This window comes from Ursus americanus, chromosome 2 (genome assembly GCF_024610735.1).
Source record: "Ursus americanus isolate L20-20 chromosome 2, mUrsAme1.1.p, whole genome shotgun sequence".
Taxonomy (NCBI): Eukaryota; Metazoa; Chordata; class Mammalia; order Carnivora; family Ursidae; genus Ursus; species Ursus americanus.
Genome location: NC_142128.1, coordinates 55,359,784 through 55,384,415, shown reverse-complemented (window position 1 = coordinate 55,384,415; position 24,632 = coordinate 55,359,784). Strand labels below are relative to the sequence as shown.

General features: G+C 37.1%; 1 protein-coding gene across 1 annotated transcript in view; it reads right to left on the bottom strand.

Annotated features, from left to right (window-relative positions):
- USH2A (usherin) overlaps positions 1–24,632 on the bottom strand; it is a 676,006-nt gene that overhangs the window by 468,120 nt on the left and 183,254 nt on the right. Inside the window, exons 19-20 of the mRNA XM_045809720.2 lie at positions 18,263–18,407; positions 4,029–4,259 (exon numbers count right to left, since the gene is read on the bottom strand). Of these exons, the coding sequence (XP_045665676.2) occupies positions 4,029–4,259; positions 18,263–18,407 (376 nt within the window). The remainder of the gene's footprint in view (positions 1–4,028; positions 4,260–18,262; positions 18,408–24,632) is intronic.

The window sequence follows — 24,632 nt, the reverse complement described above, 5'->3', positions numbered from 1 at the left end:
ATTTTATAAATTTCAGAAGACTCTTAGAAAAGCTCCTGCCTCATAGTACACACTTAACAAACATTTGTTAAATGACTAACAGTTAATAGCTGAAGTTTAATGACTTCTAAGTAATCTGTCATGACTTAGAGTTCACTGGGTAGTCTATTGCCTTTCATCCTCACCTACTTCTAGACATGAGTATTGTAAGCAGTATTATTATGCCAATTTTAAAGAAGAGGAAACAAAGGCACAAAAATGATTAAGTGGTTTGTCTAATTACATTTAGCTAATAAACAATGGGGTCTAGATCTGAAACTTATTAGTCTGCTCCAAAAGCACTCACTCTTAATCATAGAGAATTGGGGAAGTGAATACCTGACCTGAAATTTATACTATGATGTAAATGACTGATAATATACCCTTCCTGAAGATTAGATTTTTGAGAGACACTTGTATCCAAAGAACAAGGGACCAAAAACAGATCCTAAGAAAGCTGTACCTGGTTAATTTTTCTACCCAGAGGTAAATTTTGATAGCGTTCATTTACAATATAAAGCTAAGTAATTTATGATATTAAGCAACATGTTAGAACATATACTCATATTTTTTTTAAAGATTTTATTTATTTATTGGACAGTGAGAGAGGGAACACCAGCAGGGGGAGTGGGAGAGGGAGAAGAGGCTTCCCACCAAGCAGGGAGCCTGATGTGGGGCTCAATCCCAGGACCCTGGGATCATGACCTGAGCCGAAGGCAGATACTTAACGACTGAGCCACCCAGGTGCACCCATATACTCATATTTTTGAATTGTTTTCATTATATCATATGAGATAAAAACATTTAAAGCAAATATGGAAGAGGGGTGAGTTATATGAGACTCTTTTCTTGAACTGTAATACTGAGATCATTTATGTTGAGACCTTCAATACATTGTTCATGACTTTGAACATGCTATGAATGTATTTATAAGTCTTTTCATCAATGGGTGAAATCTAATTTTTTATGTATGTAATATATGTACATTAATATACATTACTGTATATTTTGTCTTTGAATATTATTTGATATCTCCATTCATATTTCAGGAGTCCTTTTAGTTAGAGTTTGATATTTTAAAATGAATAATTCAAAATAAAAGCAGATCTTAGCCTTTACAATTATTCACTTATTAAATATAATTAATCATTTTAAAGATTTCTAAAATTTGCTCTTTAAATTTGCCTCAGAATATAAAAAGCTGCATGAAATACATAGAAATGTGAGATGATAGCACCATTTGTCATATAGCACTTCAGCCCATTTAAAATAATTTCATTTGGACATTGAACATCAAGCTTCTAGGAACATTCTGGAATCAAGGGCTATGGAAAGAAAAGTGATCCCTAGACGGCTTTGGGGATGCAAGCAAATAAATAAGGCCAACCCTATTTACTATTCATACCTGAAAAGCCAATAACTGAAAGACAAATCCAAAAAAGTTTCGCAGTGTTGGGTAAGGAAGAGTTGAGTGATAATTATTTCACCTCCCATCCTCGTTGATTACTCTTAGATACTTCTAATTCTACAACTTCCAAAGAACTGCCCACGTATGCGCCTTCCCCCTCATGGCAAAGCACCAGCATGTGAATCAGAAGCTTCCAATTCACATTTCAACCCTGAACTTCAGTAGCTATGGTACTTGAACCTCACTTCCTCTGTACTCAGAGGGGAAAGATTCCTACCTACAAGCTTGTAGAGGGATTGAATGAGAGAATATTTAAGTAAAACAAATGGAAGATGCTAATTATACACATAACTCTCTGCTTAGGAAAGATGCAAGTTTTGAGAAAGCTATTGCACTGGTTTTGCAAACTTGTCCTAGCTTATTAATTGGGTAAACTTCATTTAACCATGGCTCAGCTCAATACAATTATTCAACCAACACCACAACTGCACCAAAGGGTCAAACCCATGATTTGATGCAGATCTGGTTTAAAAGTTAAAGAGAACCTTGAAAGTAAGACAAAGCTGCTAATAAAAAGGAGCTAGTAATGCCCCCGAACGTGCCTGAGTGCAGAAGAACTTCTTATTCTCTGGGAATCACCAAACCTCCAGGGAGCAGTTCAAGCCAAAATTGTGATCTCCCCGCCTTGTCCTTCAAATGATGTGCACTCCAAACACATTTTCTGTGCAGCTGGAGGCTTTGTTATAGACAGAAGGATCCTGCTTAGTGAGGCCGGTGTTTATGGCCTAACTTTTTTAAAGGGGAATTTGGAAAACTTCCCAGATGCTACATCTGCCCCTAGCCCTTACACCTCAGAGGATAAGGCCGGCTAGGGAGAGTGTGCAGACGACTAAATTTATTAACGGCGGACGGGCCACTCTATCTTTCACTGCAACAACAGTAGGTGATCCCATCAAAAATCTGTCTGCTGGCTAGCCAGCAAATGCGAGCTGACATGCTTGCAGCAGCTATACTCCACTGAGTGGAAACGAACGCTGTTTCCTCGAAGAAACACATCGCAAGCCAAATGTTGGACCAGGAAGGGAATTTCTATTTCCATTTGAGAAAAGGCCTTTTAACTTTGTATCCGTAGGCTTTTGAACTTTCTTTTCTACATACCTATTTTTTCTTTTCTTTTCTTTCCTTTCTTTGACATTGACAAATATGAAGAAGTTGGACATGTTATGATTGCTCAGTGGTTGAATATCTAATTCTCAATGAGGATTTTGAGCTACCAGGCCACTAGATAAGCAGGCACTCACCTCAGCATATCTCTGCTAGGACATCATTCATTACAAATGTACGTCAGCCTCACCTCAGAGCCAACTATTTACTATTTTAAATAAAAATGAAGCAATAATATTTGAGCCACATTTTAGAGCCCAAATCCACTTCATTGTCCTTGACACATGCAATATTTTCAAGACTATTGGCTCCAAAATGATTTTCCCCGGGGATCAAATGAATACCATGAGTTTACAGAATCATATGTATCTTATACTTTGTACATTTTTTAAAAATTAGTAAAGTGAGATTTGTAACATAAATAATTACAGTTTTCTGTAATTATAGTGAAATAGTACTTTCAGAAACTCTAATTCGGAAAGATAACAGGACTTCCGGAGCATTGTAGGACCAGCAAGACCAGGAGTTGGGTGAGACAGATGAGGCAGGATTATAGGGCCCTGCCAGTGAAGGATAGAGCCTGTCTTCATTTAAAATTTTGGCATTTTATTGGGGATTTTTTTGGCATTGATTTTCATTTTTAAAAATAAATCATATGAAAATGTTATTTTTGTTGATTCCTGAGGGGTGTGTGTGTGTGTGTGTGTGTGTGTGTGCGCGCGCGCGGGTGCCTGAAGCAAGCGCCTCACTTACCCATACTGCCAACATACCCATAGAAGGTATGTTTCCCCAAAATTAGTTTTTTCCCATAACGCTCTCCAAAAAATCCTACTGATAGTTTAATGCTTAAAAAAGTGACAAATAAGGATTAGGCATACTAAGCCAAGCAAAGTTAGCTTTCTTATCATTGTTTTTAGAGGTTTTGATAACCTGATGTGTACTGAGAATCTCCACAGCATGGAGCATTTCTCAAACTCATCTGCCTACAGGACTCTTCTTTTTCTGTAGAGCAGGTCAAGTAGTCTGAGGGACACATTCTGGTAAATGGTGTCCGAGTCATTTCCAGCACATACTTTGATCAAATAAGGCTACCTTCCCACATCTCTCTTTTTCTTTTCTTTTCTTTTCTTTTCTTTTCTTTTCTTTTCTTTTCTTTTCTTTTCTTTTCTTTTCTTTCTTTTCTCTTTTCTTTTCTTTTCTTTTCTTTTCTTTTCTTTTCTTTTCCTTTCTTTTCTTTTCTTTCCTCTACTTACCCACGTCTCCCCACACAGAATACTAAAAAGATGGACAAGTTGACACAATCAAGGTAAGGCTGTAAAGGGTCTGAATTAGTATTTCTGTGGACAGGCATAGTAAAAATTCACTCTAAAGGGATATCAAAATAATAAGAAACACCTTGAAGCTTAGTGCCTCTTCAACAGACGATTGAAACACTTACCAGTAAAGTCCGTATTGACTGGGTGTGTGGAACTGGGAAATTTATAATATCCGTTCCCTGTGAAACGAATTCCTTTCATCATCATGGCCATGGGAGCTGGGAGAGATGACTCTCTCCTTTCCAGCTGATACACGGGAGAGGGTCCATTGAGTTCTTCAGGCGGGAGCCATCTAACATGGATGGTTGTGCTGTTGATTCCTTCCACCACAGGAGGCCTCAGCTGGGTCGGCGCTAAATATTAAAAACACTTGTTACATTCAAGAACTTAGCTTCTACCTCTAGACACGGTAACTCACACACAGGTACACATGCACCTGTGTGCATCACTCTTGAGATCAAATCAGTTGTGGCCTCAAGTCTTTACATGGCTCTAGGAACTGAAGACGCAATGGAGTTTATCTTGAATGTGACTAAACACCACGAACAAATCGTTACCATAAAACTGAGGATTAAACAAAATTTCTTCTTGCAGGTAATTCTCTATTCTTTCTCACTCAGGAAAAGACATTTCCTATTATAGTCTGTGGGTGCCCCACCTGGATTCCCTTTACCAAGCTGGTACCATAATGGTGCAATGTGTCTCTTTGTCTCTAATAGCTCATGGTTGCCCCCTTTGCTGGAGAAATTCCCTTGCCTGAGTGGACACTACCTCACCCAGAAGCTACAGGATCCCTCATGAAACCTGCAGCCTGTGACTAGCCGTGACTACCACCAATGATTACTGATCATGAAGGGCAGAGCCTCTCATCTTAACATGGCTTCAACTTATGTCTACAATTCACAGAGGCCAACAAAGTAAAGGAAATGATTGAAATGGGCTGATTCGTGAATAAAGAGGGAGTGTGAGGTCTGAGAAGAACCTGGCCAGGGTGAATAGTCATTAATTCTTGCCAGCCAATGGATAATGCAGGAATGATGATCCAAAGTTGCGAAATCTTTTACTTCATTAAAAATGGTCATTTTATATGTAATTTTTCTGATTTTTGAAGCTTAGCAATTGGTTTAAATGAAAACAAACAAATAAGCAAAACTACTCTGAAAGACAAACAGAGCATCCACGTGAAGAAAAGGAGCCTGTGAGCTCAGGGGTTTATGAACTCTGGTCCAGGTACAACAGACTCAGGGCAGCCCCCTGGACCCTGAAGTGACCACAATATCTCCAGGACCTATGCCTAGCAGCAGTGAATGTCCAGTGCCCAAGCACACACTGAGGCTTTGGCACGCTTAGAAGTCCTGGGATGCTGGCAATTCTCTGGAGGCTCCTGGGAAACTCCAGGAGATGGAGATAGAGATTTTCCCTACAACCTTCTGGAAAGGAGATCAGGGTAACAACTGAGATAATAAAAATAAAATTTTGTTTTGATTTTTCTTTTATTTTTATTTAAACTCAAGTTAGTTAACATATAGTATATCATTAGTTTCAGGGGTAGAATTTGGTAATTTATCAGTCGCATATAACACCCAATCAAGTGCTCTCCTGAGTTTTCTTCTTAAACAGTTGAGTGTGCACGTTGCTATTCATTCCCACTCTAAGTGGGTTGACTGGATTTGAGAGGTAAAAGCAAAGAAAGGAATAGATGTTATTATCACCAAGCCTACTTTTTAAGGGTCTAAATCAAAGCTGTGGACTCTTAATTTACACCTGTGCTAACATAGCCTTTTGCATACACAAAGTCTTTCCCTGTTTTAATAAACATAAATTAAAATGATATGCATATAAGAATTGATATCCTTAAACCATGAAAAGACAATTCACCTTAAAACAGCTTAGAACAAGCACTACCTGTTACTTTCTAGAAAGCCTGACCAGCTTTCCAAAAAGAAACAATTAATTATGATTCTATTTTAACTTTTCATAAAGAAGAAGGCACTGAGCAAAATGTTCATCAACTTAGAAAGATAATTAACAATTCTGTTCATCTTCTGATACTGCAAATCATGTGACGTTTTTATTTTTATATAGGTATGAATCTGTAAATTTTATGCATGATTTCCTTTAGCATTCCTTGCCAAAAATTAGTAAATGGTGGGTTTTCAAATACTTCACTCTTCAAGCTATGCCCCATCTCAAAATAACCCAAAACAAAATAAAAAGCTGACCATCTAGAAATTTCTTCTCCCCTCAAGTTTCTCTTCAGGGTTTGGAATTCCATTCTTGTATTAAAATTTCAGCATTGGCTATGCACTTAACAGGAGAAGAAGGATTGTCAAAATTTTTTGGGTCCTGGGTTCAGGGAAGCAATGGAGGATCAATTACATATTTTTTAATGATCTAATCTAAAATTTGTTATTTAAAAGCACAGAAGAAGGGTACATGGGTGGCTCAGTTAGTTGAGTATCCAACACTTGATTTCAGCTCAGGTCATGATCTCAGGGTTGTGAAATTGAGCCCCACACTGGGTTCTGCACTCAGTGGGGAGTCTTCTTGAGATGCTCTCTTGCCCTCTCCTTCTCCCCCTCCCCCATCTCTCTCTCTCAAGTAAATAAATAAATCTTTAAAATAAATTTTAAAAAGCACAAAAGAGGAATTCTGAACTCTTCTATTTTCTATATTCCACATATGATTCCCTAGGGTTCTAGGACAAAAGGATTTGACATTTTAATTTGAAAAATACCATCTATCCCAATGATATCCAATGGAACTTTCTCTAATGATGGAAATGTTCTAGATCTATATTGTCTAATATGGTAGGCATTACCCACATATGGATAGTTAGCACTTGATAATGTGGTTAATAAGACTGAGGAATGGAAGTTTAAATTTTACTTAATTAAAATTAATTTTATTTTAAGTTTAAATAGCCATAAATGGCTATTATGGCTACCAAACTGGATAGCAAGGATTTAGAGAATCACAAACTATACATATTTGGTCCGTTGAGAACAGGATTTCCATTTTAACTAAATATTTAGAGAAATTAGGAATATACCTCCTGTAATTCTAAAGAACTAAAGAGTCTTATCCTTGTTTAAAAGTAGCCTCTTGTTCAAAGTCCCATTTCTTGACATTTGGTATTCCTTTACTCTAACCACCCAGCTAGTTAGGGATAATGGTGAGGTTTTGTACCACTACAGTATGCAGAATCCCTTACCCCATTGATAGCATAATCCAAAATTCACTTCTTAATCAGGAATATAAATTCAGAGTCAAACAAAACAAAAGGAATTCCAGCAACTCAATAGTTTTTTTTAAAAATATCTCCTGAAAGTGAGAGTGCACTTTTTTTTTTAATTTGGCAAAATGATTATAATCAATAAGGGCACTTTCACTGAGAATCTACTACAATTAATGTTGACTGTTTAAATTCTAACAAGTAGTGGAACACTTCTAAATTCACAGGGGAATTATTCTGCCAAGCAATTAGACTATTCTTAGGAAGTCAACTACAGAGAATGAGTCAAATTAGAGTATATTTTTTTATTCTCTTGCTTAAAAAAACCCCAAACAACCTTCCAGCTGGTATGTTGTAGTTTCACTTGGAGGAGTCAACCCAGCCTGTTTGAAAGGGCGAGCACCCTACTGGGTCATTATCTTCAGAGTTCCCCTAAGACCAGAGGCGAATTTTCAATCAATTAAACTAGACTGGTCACACACACATATACACACACACACACGTAGAATGATGAAAAGAAAAATAGATATTCCTGAACTATTAAGCATACTCACACAAATAGAGACTCACTAAGAGAAAGGAGGAATAAAGGATTATTTCTCAGACTATCATAGTAAAGGGATTATAGCTATAAATTTGTTAATCACAAAACAGTGAATTGGGAGACAACATAGAATAATTGAAAGGACTCTGCAGACTTTAAGAGATTATATTTTACTTTTAAATTTCCAATTCTGCATGACTTAGAAAAATCACTTAACACTTATTTATATATGCCTCAGTTTTCCCATCTACAACATGAGGATAAATTTTCAGTGAAATACCTTAACAATAACTGCTTTTAAAAACAATACATATATTGGCTAACTGAACATTTAGAAAGAAAGAAAGAAGAAAAGAAAGAAGAAAGAAAGAAAGAAAGAAAGAAAGAAAGAAAGAAAGAAGAAAGAAAGAAAGAAAGAAAGAAAGAAAGAAAAAGAAGAAAGAAAGAGCCAAACAATATATATATATATATAATTGTGTTAGGTTTTACCAAGCAAATTTCTATACAAATACAAGGCACTATTATTATTAGCCAATAACACATCTTTTCATATTACATACTATAAAAGGATATAATTCATCCACATTCAAAATCTGTATTTACTCAGAAAATCCTCTTATAGCTGTAAAGTGGAAAACGGATCTTCAATATCCATCATTTCAAAGAATAATAACATACAGTCTGTTTCTACTTAAAATAAAATTACAATGCTTTTGTATTTTTCTGTAACTTCTTTGTATCCTGTTCCCAGCCTAGCTCCTCTATTTATAAATATTCTTTTATAAAAAGCTCTGATAATAGACATTCTTCTTTATGCAGCATTTATTACTTTATAATCTGATTAATAGCATATCATAATGCATAAATTTACATGTGCAAAATTTATGTAGTGTGGAGTTTGAGTGTCATAGGATAAGAACAGAGGCTAAATGAGCAGAAGTTCTTGTTGATGGCAGGTCCTTAAAATCAAATCACTTATTTGCTTTCAAGCAAGAGTTGGTGGCCTATGAACACTGCGTGGCAGTGTCAACATCTTAAAACATCGTCAACTTTCTATTACAAAGACAGGAATCTAGGAACGAACAGCCTTTTTACGTAGCAGGCCTACGTGGGGAACAGAGTAACATAAGACATCCTCGGACACTTTGTCAATAGAACATGATTTTGACTTTTCCTCAGAAAGGCAAAACTGTCACGAGAAATGTAATTTGCCCAAACACTGCTAGGCCAAAACACCCATGGAAGGGCACTGGGCTCAGGACTTCAACAAGAGATCCAGGCCAGGAAGCCAGGATTTCTCAGTTGGCGACCGACCACCCTCTGCAGCTGCTCTCCAGCCAGTGAACAGAAGAGGAGAGAGGATTCCTCCCTCAGAATCTCAGAATTCAGACAGCCTTGCCTTGTTCACTGTCTATTCTCTGATTGGAGAAACAAGAACAAAATCTACTTTACCATTTCCTCCTTCTTTGTTGACTAGTCTCCTTCGAGAGAGAAGATGTACAGAGGAACTGATGGGGAAAGGAGAAAGCTGAGCTTCTAGACTGGCTCCTTAGGTCCCCAGTTATGGAACACGGGCAATCCGGTGTTCGGCCTGTCTGGTCCTCAGGGCCTCATCTGTTAGAGAGCACGATAGACCCAATTGTGTCTTCCGGTTCCAAAATTCTATGCCTGAACATTTTCAAGCAGTGCTTGTCCGTGAGAAAACCAGAATGGATGCTGGACATAGGACATACGGATCATCTCGGCCCCCCAGGAAGCTGGCTAGCTTCGCCCCTTCGGCTCCGAGCCACCTTGTTTCTTTACCCCAGCGTGGCATACAAATACTATGATTTCTCTATGTGTTCTAGGCCATAAAGAAAGGCCAGAAAGCATTGCTTTTAGGGAATTTAAGGGAAATCGCCTCCCTGGTGAATAAACACTACCTTTCCCAGCTGTTGTTCTGGTGATCATCAATAATTTGCACGTAACTAGCATCCTAGATGTGCGGACGAGAGGATCCAGGCTCTCTGAACCGCACATGCAGCAGCCGTGAGGACAAGGGAGCACTGTTCCCTAAAGTCCACCATTAATAAAAGGTAGCTGCTTGGACTGTAATTATGGCATCCTTGCTACCCAAACTTGAAGCTTTTATGGGGCTTATGCAATTAACTACTTAAATGCATCGTAACACTTGCTTCTCTGACAGCAAAGTATTGATTTTTTAATCATTTTCAAGTCTCCTCTAGCACAAATAAATGTACTACAGTTACAGTTAATGCACTGTGTACATGCATTAAATGCTGGTGTGACACAATTTATTATTTTGTGATATATAGAACTGAAGTTTGGCTTCTCAGAAATTAGCATCACTGATCCGATATCAGTATGGAAACTACCATTGTCCTTGATACTCCAAATTCTCTAACTTCAAAAAGCTAGAGACCTTTGTTAATAGGATAGTTAGGCTTTAAAAAAGAAAAGGAGGGGGTGCTGGATGTAAATCTTTTATATATGTCAGTGTAGAGAAAATTAAAAATAGTCTAACAGAGAAGATACAGTTTCTATTTTCCTAAAGGTGTCACTGTGGGACCTAATGGCAACTTGGTTCGGATGAATTTTTGTCTATTTAATTTCTTTCCTTGTACTTATTTAGGGTACATCTATCAAAATATTTTACATACTGCAGTCTCTCTGATCCAGCCAATTTTTACATATTCGAATTGTGTTGTTTTAACGCCTTTCTGTCGATAACACATTACAAAGCTCAAAGACTGTTTTAAAAAGTATGATTTCTGCCTGCCAAAAAAGCTGGCAGAGCCCCGAGGAAAGTCACATATCTGAACGCAAACCTGGAGACAGAGGTCATTACGTGTTTCACCAACAAGCCTTTTCCTTGGGTGCATCCACACAACCACAGTTAAAGTTGGTGAGTAGAAAGCAGTTAATTTTGTTTTGTTAGAAATAATATCATTTTAGTTTTAGCATCTAAGACAGATGCCAGCATTTCACTCTGAACAGATGGTAATTCCATCTAATAGTGCATCTCTGTATTAGTAAGGTCTGTTGTGTATACAAACAGTAATAAACAGTAGGTAAGGATCAAAATAAATTTTAATTGTTGACATTAAATTCTGGCAGCCACCGTTCTAAGGCTGCAATATTCCTTTTTCAAGTCTGTCAGATTTACTAATGCTGCAAAAGCTTCGCCGAAAGCTGCCAGATCCCAGTTTTAGTAAAAAGGTTTTTGCCTGCCACCAGTTAACGGATCCCTGCACCAGGATCACTGTTTCCGTACACTGAAACCATGGTTCAAGAATAACATGGAAGTGGTACCACCATCTATCTATGTGACGGGCAGCCAGGATTCCTTTTAGAATGTTCCTGAAGGACGGAGCATTTCATTAAGAGGTTAGTATAAAATGCTACATCCAAATTGCTACACGATGCGTTAACAGTATTACCAAAGCCCCCTTCCTGCCCTGCTCCATAAGAGTCTCCCATTCAATTCATTTTATTCTCTTTGCAAATCTGGGCATTCCTGAACTTCTCTGAAAGTGACATCATTCCTTTCATTTTGTTTGCTTTGCCGGAGTCTGAAGGATTTCCCTGACAATCAGAGCTACCATCAGGTGAGCTCTTCCATAGGCTTTGCTGCGGATCCAGTGTGCCAACAAGCACCAATTTGGTCCTGATAATGCCTCCAGCGATCTGGTATTACAAGTAGTAGCCGCTATTTATTTTGGGAAGCTGCCATGTTAAAAAAAAAAATCATTAAAAAACCCAGTTTGGCATTCAGGTGACTGTTCAATAACAAACATGCTTTGCAATCATATTTCTTTAAAAAATGGATGTATTTTTTTTAATCATGAAAAATATATTGCTTCCACCATATGGGACAACCAACGACTCACCAACCGATTTAAGATGCAGCATATTGAGCTGACCATATGTTACAGTGCTGTTGAATGGCTGAGTGATTCATGCCCGTCACATTCTAGTATATCAATTAAAGCTCCTTGAAGTCTGCATGATTTGTGTCTCTGTTATTAAACCCTGCTAATTCATCCCACTTACACATCTGTTATAAATCTCTAGGAGTGCTGCATGATTCATGGCAATCTGTGAGCATGCTACAGCAAATTCTTCTCCTTGTAATTAACAGTAAATTGTTTTACTGCCATGCAATGAATTTTTCAGTTATATTGCAAATGAACTCCTAAATGTGCGGTTCTTTCCTAAGAACTGACTTATATCATTAGGCAATTAAAAAGTATTGCTTTGCACCAAAAGCTTTTAATCAAGAGAAATACAACTTAAACATTGCTTAAGAGCCACGGAAATTTGACATGTTGGTTAAAAGTGTAAAATAATTTGGGTTGTCGAAAGAGCAAAACAAACAAAACCCTTGGTGTACTCAGGGCTTCGCGGACGCCGAGACACAGAGCTGTTGCCTGGAAACCCTCCGTGAGACAAGTTTGCACAGATACTGTTTATCTTAGAAGTTACTTAAGTCATCTGTCATTACCGAATTTCTCAGATTGCTTTACACTTCTCTAATTGTAAAACAGTGCCTTTATTCTTGAAATAAATAATTGGATAATTAGCCAAGTTGAATCATCAGAGGATTCCAGTGCCGTTCAAGTGTTCTTGTCAAAGGTGAAGCAAATTCATTTCAGCTCGCCTCTGCAGCTCTTCGAAGAGGCTTTGATTTTTTTTCCCCCACTTTCTTGGCAGCAGCTTCAGATTCATGAGTCCATACATCAAGTCAGTAGTTTAACAACAAATGGAATTAAATTCAAAGAAGGGAAACTAATTGAAGGACAGCAACAAAAGTGTTTGGTAATGTGCTTTTTAATATGGCATGCCACATTTGCATGATAATTTTTCCTTTTTAGCATGGAGCAGAAAGTGACTAGCTTAATGAGGGATTATTCAAGACAGGAACGAACAAAATGCATTCATAACTAAGAACAAAGATTGTATTATGAAACAAAAACAGGCAACCTCAGAGAAGTAACTGGATGATTGGTTTATGCATTATGAATAAAAAGATAGAAAAATATTTATATTAGTATTCACTAATGACTATATATACAAGATTGTTGTAATTAAAATTATAAATTAACATATTAAGAGTGCTTGTTTAATCACTCTGGGTCCTATTCACAATGAAAAGACTCGTGTACCTGCATGCAAACAATGTGTGTTTTCAACTGAGCTGCAAACAGCCTATACATTTGGCTTTGGATTCAGAGAAAAACCTTAATGCACCACTAATTACTTGCTTAATGGGAGATGGGCACTTCCAGGCTGGGAGCGTAGAGGTCAATTTATGCCAGGCAAAGGAAATATCACATTGTTCGCCCAGGAATGGAGCTCCAGAAGGAATTTCTCTCAAGAAAGGTTTAAACCGTGCTGAATGCACAGAGTGTGGAAGCACACAAATTTCCTACGTTGAAAGGATGATCTTAGAGAAAAACACAGGGCTGGAGTCATCTGTCTGTTACCCTCAGACACCTAGAAGCAGCTCCTGAGCCACCAAAGACCCCACTTGGACACTTTGCTACGGAGAGAAACACAGCCGCCCCAGGGAATACACCTCCCAGCAGGTCAGTTTTCAGGTTTGTCACGGCCACAGCCCTAACAGAGCAGCAACACAGCATTCTGGATGAAGTGTGCCGGTTCTAACCACATCTCTCCTGAAAAAATACTTAAAACAAGAGCAAACTGTCATTCTCCAGGTTTCTAATGAAAGTCAGATAAATCTTTACAAATATCTTTTTGATTTCTGTGACTCAGATTGAAGGAGGGAACATGCTTTCATGAATCAAGGCTTTGAAAAGGCTGAGCACTCCTACTCACTTTTGGTGCCCCTTTTCAAAGTTTTTGAATGGTCACTGGCTCCTTTCAATCTCCCATAACAAATTCATGTGAACGACATTTACACTTAAGAGTTAATTCCCCACACATCATTAGAATTCGTTGCAGTAATACATTCCCTCCTAACTGCAATTTTATGGCTGGAAGAAACAGGGCAGGAAGAATCCTAAAGCTGCAAGTCAACTTTTATTTCTTCCCTACAGCAAACCTGTTGACTCTTCCAAAAACACTGACCTTCTCATTGTTTATTTCTATGACTCAGTATCTATGAGTTATAGCCAGGTGTTTAATCTTAAAATCTTAGAAGAAAACTTTCATTTACTGAAAAGAAGCCTGGTAAGAAAGATACTGGATCTGTAATTGCTGGGCTTTTCCTTATATTCCAACAACAACAAGTAAGTTCATTCTTACTGATCTCAATACCCCCAGAAAATGATGTCTTTTAAAATAAATCAAATGGCAAGCAATAATTATTTTTCCATACTTTTGTCATGTAAGTGACTTTATACTCTGCTTGGCAGAAGAAGAATCAGAGTTCTGATCAAATGTATTAAGGGATTAAGAAATAAACATTTTCCCAGGAGAACACTGAAATAACTTTTCCTTCAGAAATGAAAGCATTTTACATGGAAACAAAAGTTAATGTATTTCTTTTAAGGGAAGTTGGGTAGAAGGAAAGTTTTGGCAAAGAACAAAAAACAATTTAAATTTACGTATTTAAATGTACACATTTAGAACATTTTAAATTTACCATTACATCTTCCCCTGCAACTGCTCAATCCTTCACATTCCAGCTTCTGCTTCAACCTCACTAAATAAAGTTCTCCCCAAAGGGCCACCAATGCCACCTTCCTTGTAGATTACATTCTTCTTCTTCGATTAGAGCACATGACACTACAGAATTCTAGATCCTTCTAGAATTCTCTCTTCCCTTAATTTTCTGATACTGTTCCCTCGAATTCTGACCATTTCTCTGTTCACTTTACTTCTCCTTTCTCTTTCTCCCAAAATTCACATTCACTAAGATGTGAACTTTTAATTTCTATTTTCTTCACTTTCACTAATTCATTATCATCCACAGTTTTAGCTTTATCTATATGCAATAATTACAATACATGGCATCATTGTTAAGCTCCAGATTTGCATTTTCTGCTGCAGGCTCCTTATAATTGTCATGGATGTGTTTCTATCAAATCAGACTTAAACTCATGGGTTTATTTCTCCCATGTGTTCTTTCTTCATCTTTCTCATTATCTTTAATGGCATCACCATGGTCTGCAATATTTACTGTCATCTTCAATTCTTCCAAGAATTCCTCTCAACCTGTGGATTTCTCTTCCTTGGTTCACCTGTATTTCCTTCCTTCAATCTTTATTTCTATTCATATGATTTACTCCCTCACTGCCTCTTAGAAAAATCTACAGACTCTATTTACACACTCTCTTCTAGTCTATTCTACATACTACTGCCAGAGAAATCTTCATAAACCCCAGTTTTCATCCCACTGGTACCCGGAACAATGCTAGTCTCTAAAACAGTGACTAGGATGGCATGTGTTCAGTGAATACCTACCCAAATCCTAACCAATCCTTTAGAGTGCACCTCAAATGCCATTTCATCTGAGACAACTTCCCAATTTCCCAAATCAAAGCTATCTACCCATATTCTATGTTCCCATAGTCTTCTTTTGCCCTTTCTCCAAGCCTCCAGGTGTTAACCCTACCTGTTCTATGTCAACATCTTCATGCAGGTACCATTAAGGTGTCTTTGAATAGAAGAATCTTTGAATCACCCACAGTACCCTAAATGGGTAAGCCCTTATTAGATGCTTACTAAATTGAGCATTCATAACAAAATACAGTAACTGTATGATTATGGCATATTATTAACTGTATACTGCAAATAACAAATTTGATATCTGTAGTTTTTGATCAAAATTTTGAAATGTCTTCCACAATTCTAAGTGGCATGGTCTTTACAGAAGTGAAAAATAATGCTTTTAGACTTTAGCACTCCTACAGTTTATTTTTGTAACATAATCCTTAGTTTTGGGACTCTGCATTATTTCATTTGTGTTATAATAGTGTTATGGAAGCAAAGTTGTAAAATAACCTTTTAGATTTGGGCAATATTAGAAATTTTATAACATTTACATTGTGACTGCAAGTGAGAATAATCATGATAAAAACAATTTTTACTGAGGATTTACTCTGTGCTAGTCACTGCTTTAAATATTTAATTTTTAGGTTATCCTTATTTTTAAATTGGAAAATCAAGATATAGAAATCACATAGTTTACATAAGGTCATACAGCTAGTCCATGGCAGAGCCTCAAATTTAAACCCTGGCATCCTGGCTTATCATTTCTTTCCCTAAATATGTGAATAAGCTCTTATTTTTAAAAGTTGATTAATTTGTGCCTCTCATGGCTTTCAGAGAATAGGAGAAGTTTCCAAGTTCTATCTTTCAAGGATAAAGAGGATTCAGAGGACTTATAATAGTTTCATTTCACTACTTTTCCAGTGGACAGGAGTGGCCTTCAGTATCCTCACCAGTAGCTAAAATGGGAGCCACATGGGACACTCAGCTATGGCCTCTTCCATGCCGCAGAAACCAGTTACTACCACCAAGGTGAATGTTGTTAACACACTTGTTATCACTGGTGTCTTGGCCGGGCAGGATCTGTTTCATAGACATTTGTCCTGCTTTTCTCTTCCCATCCCCAACGTCCATCCAGTCTCTGCAGTTTCCACAAAAAGACAGACTGAATCTCATCTAGGAGCAGATGAGGACTGTGTCTGTACTAGCGGTGGAAAGTACGGCATGTGAGGTACAGATGGGAGATGCTGTGCTATGTAGTGTGGGAGAGAGACTTGGGGGAAGACTTGTTATTGAAAATGTTATTGGAAGTGAAGTTATGAGGAGGAGGAATTAGACTGACAACAGCCCCCAAGGGAGTAGAAAGAGACTGTTAAATAGAGGCTCCAGCGAGATATTCTGGATCAATGTAAGAAATCACCTGTTGAAAGAGGTCTCTAAACCTGGATTTGCCTGAGAAGTGGTAGCTCTCCTACCACTAAAAGTATCAAACATTAGTTGGATAAACACTTGGGAAGCATGTCACATAGGATATACTATGATTGCTTAGAAAGTCACACTAGATGACTTTTGTTTTGAAGATTTTATTATTTACTTATTTGCAAGAGAAAGAGAGGGAGCAGAGGGAGAGGGACAAGCAGACTCTGCACTGAACATGGAGCCCGACGTGGGGCTCGATCCCATGACCACAAGATCACAACCCAAGCCAAGATGAAGAGTCCCATGCTCAACCAATTGAGCCACCCAGGCGCACCACACTAAATGACTTTTAATTGTTTTACAACCCTGGGAAGTCATGATTTCAGTTACGCTCACTCCCATGATTGGGATCTCTCTACTCTCTACTGTTACTCAGGCCAGTTTTCAGCTTGTGTTGTTTCTATTTTTACTTTTCTCCAGCCTGCAAGACAGATTTCTCTTTTTTGTTCTCTAGCCCCAAACTGTATCATTTTTCCAAAAAGACATAGGGAGCCTGCCACTATTATCCATATTTGGTAACCCTCTAATAATCAGTAAATAACAAGTAAATAAACAGTCTTATGGGAGTATGGTGTTTTGTACAATGTAGGTATGCCATAAATATACACATACATATGAAATACATAGAAATATATAAAAACACAAAGAGTTCGGTTGTAGTGGTAATAAAACATACTTCCTTAGAACTGGGGAGTCATTTTCATTGACGGAAAATTTGAAGAAATAAAATTACTCAGATGAAATCATTTGAGCCAAACAAGTTTTTCCAGAACTAAAGCAAGGCAAAACAAAATAATAGAATTGGACCTGAATACAGTTTGGGAAAAGGCATAGGGAATATTTTTATAGCTAAATATGTTTGCATAATATCTGTCATTCATCTAGGAGTCTCTTAACCTTCTCACATCTGGACATTTTCTTAAGGAGCACCAAGTCTTGTTTGATTGCAGACAGAAAAACTGATTTGAAAACATACTAACTGCAGAATAATTGAGTTATGTAGGTGTTAGTGATACGTGTAATCAAGTTTGTATGAATCTAGTTCGCTCTAAGTAAAGCAAGCAAAAATCTATACAAACCATTTCCTATTAAGATCTTACCTGATAACCGGTTTTTCGTTTGAATTTCACAGACTAAGGAGCTTCTTATTAATAACAAAATAATTAATAATTACACTACTGCCTAACCAATAAAGGCAAAATATAACACCAGGGCAACCCAGTACTTCCCAGATGTCTGCCTTTAGCCCCAGAGGGCAGACATACATAGATCCAAAACACGCAGAAAGGGTCAAGAAGAAGCATCCTGATCCCTCATAAGAAGCTGCCTGAACACTTCTAACTGTCAGAACATCACTAGGACCTGGGGTGGTTGTTCTGAAGTCACTCTGCATCTAATCCTATTTCTTATTATGGCACAGGTGCAACTCAGAGCTCCCACAGATCTCTTAAACTTCAGCGCATTTACTTATTTTTTGTTTGTTTAAAAATGTCAGTATAGGTAACAATCAGAGTTAGCTATTGGGGAGCAGGAGAAACCAGAAAAGACAAGTATTAAGTCCAAATTAGAAAAGGTATTGAGCTTTATAGGTTGTTTATAAAGACACAATGTATTTTTCATGTCCATTAAAACTCGCTTACCTGCTGCTAATGTCTGTCCTGTTCCTGATGCGCTGGTTACACAACCAATTGAATTGCAGAGAGAAATGGTAAAGTTGTATATCCTATAAGGTTTTAGTTCTTTTACAACATAAGACAGTTCTTGGGAGTTAGCAATGTACAACACCTTCAAGGCAAAAAAAATAAATAAATCAGATAATAGATAAACGGTGTGAGAAATATAACCTTGGCAGTCATGAATCCATGAATCCAGTCATGTTCTATGAATTCAGACAGAGGAATTATTGCCAACCACTATTTGGAAAGGGATTTTTTTTTGAAGAGTCTCAACAAGCGAGGATTTAATTGATAATTGTACCATCACACTGTTTTATGAGGTAATAATCCAGTTCCTGAGTGGATAAATGAGGAAACCAAGTTATTGCCTCATAAAGCAGCATGGTGGTATGGTTATTGTCACCAATGGTAGAGATAAAGGATGGTGACATTGTCATTGTTATCATGAAAAAGTCCAAATAAAGCCATGGGGCTTGGCCAAAACTAACCCTGTGCAGTAATGTCCACACGTTATTTGATGGAGCTAGTACAGAAAAATGTCACTATGTTAAATCAATTCCATCACTTTCTTGAAAGAAAAAAAAGCCACAAAAGACAAAGGAAAACAAGTAAACACATTACTGAGCATCTGCATGAGGTCAATTCTCAATTATCTTTCTTATACAAATAAGCATATGCAGATTAGATCAAATAGTTACATTTTTTGAAATACTGTCTTATCACACAATTTCAAATGAAAATAGCATATTTGAGCAAAGGAGACTGAGAGGAACTCCATAGTCTATAAACAAATAATTAAACAACTATCACTGAGCATTGGTCCCATCATTATAACTAGAAATGATCAAAAGCAACCCTGTAAGTTTACTTAGTTTATAGATACAAAAAACACTGGAAATTATATTCAGAAAAAAGTCATTAAGACAGAGTATGACACCAAGCATTAGATAAAACTTTTTTCTAAGGGATGTTGATATATTTGATTCATATCAAATAATCTTCCATAAATATGAATGCAGGTAACTGTAAAGGTTAGTAACATTTGAAGTAATTTTCTAGATATTCTCACTGTAGAAGTAAGATAAAATTCATTTGGAATATTTGCCTGGGTATTGGCTTTAAAATTTCATGACCTAAATGAGTAGTTCTAGAAAGCACTGTGAATGGAATATAAAGTAAATCATTTCTATAACATTTTTCAGAAATAAAGGTGATTTCAAAGATTCGAAAAATCTAGGAATAATTTAAAACTTTGGTACTATTTTCTCACAATTGCATTTAGAAATCAGAAAAACGTCAAACACCAAATTATAAATCCTTTATGTTTCTAATTCTAAAGTTGTTATTGAGGGATTGAGGATATAAAATTTTCTGTTCTGTGCAATGTGATTTGAAATTTTCTAAGAAAAGTAAAACTTTGAAGTGAGTTAAATTTACTGAATATTGCTATAAAATTTATCCCATTTAAAACAACCCTGGTGGGATTAATGCAGATTTTTAGAAAATGGAATTTTTGTCTAGGTAAAATATAATAAAGTGTTTCTTATTTTAAGGAAAATGGGGTAAAAACACACAGTGGAATATTATGCAGCCATAAAAGGGATGAGATCCTGCCATTTACAACAACATGGATGGACCTAGAGGACATCACACTAAGTAAAATAAGACTGAGAAAGACAAATACCATATGATTTCACACATATCTGGAATCTAAAAAAACAAATGAATAAACAAATGAACAGAAACCAAAATCAGACATGCAAATACAGAGGACAAACTGATGGTTGCCAGAGGGAAGGGGTGGGGGGATGGGAACAATGGGGGAAGGAGAGTGGGAGACACAGGCTTCCAGTTATGGAATCAGTAAGTCACAGGAATAAAAGGCACAGCAAAAGGATTATAGTCAATGGTATTGTAACAGCATCATGTGGTGACAGGGTGACAGACGGTCGCTACATTTATGGTGAACATAACATAACATATAGAGAAGTTGAATCATTATGCTGTATACCTGAAATTAATGTAATATTCTATCAACTATACTCAAATTTTAAAAAATAATTTAAAAACAAAATATTTCCTACTTCATTTAGGATGTTGAATCATTTTTTGAACAAACTATTCTGTGGAGGAAGAACACAAAATGAAATATAACAAGAAATAGAAAATGTAGATTAATACTAATTTTGATGGACTTCTCTATATATAGTTGTTATAAATTACATGACTTTAAAAAGACATTTACCTTAAAGCTTGGGGCACATAAAATAATCACTCAGATAAACTTTGTCTTTATCATATATATAGTTATTTTATAAGACTTAAAGGATCAATTTAATTGAAAATTTTATTTGGGATAAATTCTTAAGGAGGTGGAGAGAACTCTGTAGAAGCTTGAAATCCTACACTGATAATATCACCACTTCTATATATTTTCTTACCACATTTTTAGTCAAAGTTTCTGTAACAATTATTTTACAGTAGGCTTTCCCCTAGAAATTTTGGCTACTTTTTTACCAAGCTTGTAACAAGACACACACAGGTCAGTGTGGATAAAAATTTAATTACTGAGAAGGTGAAGATTTTGACTTTGCCATTCTTGATTTCACTTTCTTGAATATATGATTAGGTAGATAGATATTTGTATGGAGAGAAAGTGTAAGAAAGAGAAAAAAGTGACATATCTATATCCTTATTTCAACTCGGCCATAAAAGAAAGGACTTTTAAACAAAAAAGATGCATATACATAATTTTTGTCACTAATAAAAAAGAAATATTTTCCTGCTCCACTGAATGATAAAATTATCTTTTTAAAAGTTTAATGTAGCCCTATCCCATTAATAATAATCACTAATAGGACCTAATGTTTGTCAAGTTCTTTAACTCCCTAAAACTGTATAGATAAGCAGAAATTGTTTTCCAGTTTCACAGATGAGTAAACCTGACATGCAGAGATGTGTGGGTGGCTAACAACTGGCAGAAGTGAGATACAAACAAACAAACTGACTTCTAAGGCTATATTTTTATGAACTATGTTTTTTTCTTATTTTTCTTTCTTAGCCTAGAATACCAGAGTGCAAGTAATAGTTGCTTTGATGCTATGTTTTACAAAGAAAGAATAGTTTACAAAGCAAAAGTATAGCAAAAACAACAACAAAACATCAATGATAAATACGGTATAACATTAAGGACCAAATGAACCAGTTAGAGCTATAAAGTGACCTTAAATCCAATGATACACTGGATTGGTAGACTAAGTCATTTAAGTTACAAGTTATGGGTAAGGCTACCTCTGTGTTTATCACCTGAGACAGATGCAAATTAGTCAGCACTTATTTCCAGACTAATGAAAAAGTATAACAAGGAATCATAGGCAAACCTATTGGTAATGGGTTGGAGAGGGTCTCCCAAAAATCCTTGTTCACCTAGTACCTCAGAAAGTGATCTTATTTGGAAACTGGGTCTTTGCAGATATAATTAATTAAACCATCCTGGATTTAGTATGGGTCTTAAGTACAAGCATATATTTATAGAAGAAAGGAGAGGTATACACAGATACAGAGGAGACAGTAACACAGAGAAGAAGGCCATGTGAAGACAGGCAGAGATTGGAGTTAGGCTGCCACAAACCAAGGAGCGCCAGGAACTACTAGAAGCTGGAAGAGGCAGGGAAGAATTCTCCTGGAGAGCCTTCAGAGGGAAAATGGCCCTGACAACACTTTGATTTCAGGCTCTGGTCCTCTATTAAAAAAACAAATTTCTGTTGTTTTATATCACTTAGTTTATGGTTAATTTGTTACTGCAGTCTCAGGAAATTAATACAATGGGGTACAAAGGTCTGGCTCCTTGACTTTTTCAGGACAACCTGATAGGGTCGTTTCAGTTCCAGAACTACCCACAGGATCAGCTTAGACCTTTTTGTTACTGCATCACAATTCAGCTTCTTATTCTGCTCAACCCTGTATCTCTTACTACTTTCTGTGTGTTGTTTCTAAGAGCACTCCCCAATAAACGTTTGGTACTCAGTCCTCTCCATAGCATCTGTTTCCCAGAGAACCTGACCTAAGATAGTGACAGCAGCAATGCCCTAGGAAGGAGGATCTAAAATGATATTTTGGAGCTGGATCACCAACAAGCTGGCTTCCAAAGAGAACCTCATCCCAGTAGTTGGTGGAGTGGCGATGGCCCCCAGCATACACCAGTGGTGCAATTCTTAAACTCATCAGTGGTGAACTGGGATGACTTACCAGTGGAAGGAAGTTCACTTGTTTGGTGGAACTGGAAATTATATGGACTACGTTGGGGAAAGTAGTAATTATAAGGACTGTGGGATCAAGTAGCTCTTGCTGGGTGCTATTAATGCATTGAAGAAAGACAAAGAAGATCTGAAGGTCATCAATTCAAGGCAAACTGAAAACTTCCTTGGCAGTACTGGTTCTCCATATTAATAACATCCTATTAAATGAATTAGGGAAGCAAGACATGGCAGATATATAGAGGTCTTGGTAAGTATTATGTGCTCCAAAGAATGAAGAGAACAAGTTTTTTTAAAACTTAAGGGTCTAAATTTTTAGAGGTCCAGTAGCCTGAGATATGCTAGGACATCCCTTCCAAAGTAAAGGTCAAATTATTGCATCTTGTACTTATCACTAGTAAGAAAGAAACAGAATGTCTGGCAGGCCTTCTTATGTTCTGAAGAGAGCATATTCCACATCTGGGATTACTACTCTGACCAAGTTACTAAATACTATGGAGTACTGCTAGCTCTAAGTGTGCCCTCGGGCTGCAGAGGATTCTTCAGTGGATCAGGGCTGTGTTGCAAGCAGCCAAGTAACTCGGGACATAAAGCCTATCAGATCTTGTGGTATTACAGGTAACTACAGTGAGAAAAGATGTTGTGAGATATTTATGGAAGCCCTCAATAAGAGAATCACAAGGTAGAATCCTAGGATGTGGAGGAAGGGCATATGACACAATGGAAATCAAACACCATTTGCTAGACAGCTCCTAGCATGCTGGTGGGTCTTGGTAAAAGCAGAGAATCTGACTATCAACACCAAATGGCCATGCAACCAGAGCTATCCCTCATGAGCTGAGTTCTGTCAGACATGCCATGTCTTAAGGCCAAGTAGGCCCAACAGAAATTCATCATAAAATGGAAGGGGATATCTGGTGATGGACATAAGCAGAGCCAGGGTAATATCCTGTGCAAGTAGATTGTCTGGACCCCCCAGGCCGTCTGCCATTTGTACACTGGGAGCTCAATCTCAGCTCATACCTATGACTTCTCAGGGGTCCCTCAAGAGCTGAGAGAGTAGAAAAATGTGGTTTGGTTCACAGATGGGTTGTCTATGTAAGTGGATGCAAGTCAAAAATGGGTGATGGATACTCTATAGTCCCATTCAAGGATGGCCCTAAAAACCAGCAGTAAGAAGAAATCAGCTCATTGGGCAGAACTTCAGACAGGGCACCTGGCCATCCATTTTGTGTGGAAAGAGAAGGGTCCAAAGGTAGAACACATCTGAACTACATGGCAGTGACCTGAATGTATTGGTCATGGGCATGAAAAAAAAAATATTGGAAGATCAGGAACCAGGAAGTCTGGGAAAGGAGAATGTGGATAGGGCCATGGGAGAGATTGTTTCATGTGAAGATCTCTTTATATCGTGTTAATGCCCACCAAAGAGCATCTTCCTCAAAAGAGGTGCTAAACAGCCAAGTACACAGAATGACTTGTCCAGTTAACATCAGCCACCTGTCATTTGCTACCCTCATGCTGGTAAAATAGGCTAATGGAGTACACTGGCCACACCATAAACTGGAGGGAAACAAGAGCATCTCCCCCTCCAGGATTATGATATACATATCAAATGACTTAGTCCATGTACACAATAAAGCCTTCATAAGTTATCTATGATTATTACTCTCGTTGCTGCTGGCTGGAGTAAGAATTACTAGAAGACAATATGTCACTGTATATCCCAAACCTTGACCATGTTAATAACCTCTGCTATAAGCTGTGATAAACCCATTTCTCAGAATTCTCTTCTCTTAGGAAACAGAAACATGCAAAATGTACATAGAAGACATTCTTATCAATGTCATTCATATTTCCAAAAGAATTAATACAATATAAATACGAACTGATTGTGGGTTGGTTGAATACATTATTGTATGCCCAAATAACAAGACAGTGCACAGCTACTGAAAGTCAACTCCTTACAAGATATTTAAGGATAGATGTTAAGTGTAGAAAGCAGATTTTATTAAACAAAATTATATGCATTTTGTTTTAATATATGCTTATATTAGAAAAATAAGTGATAGAAATAT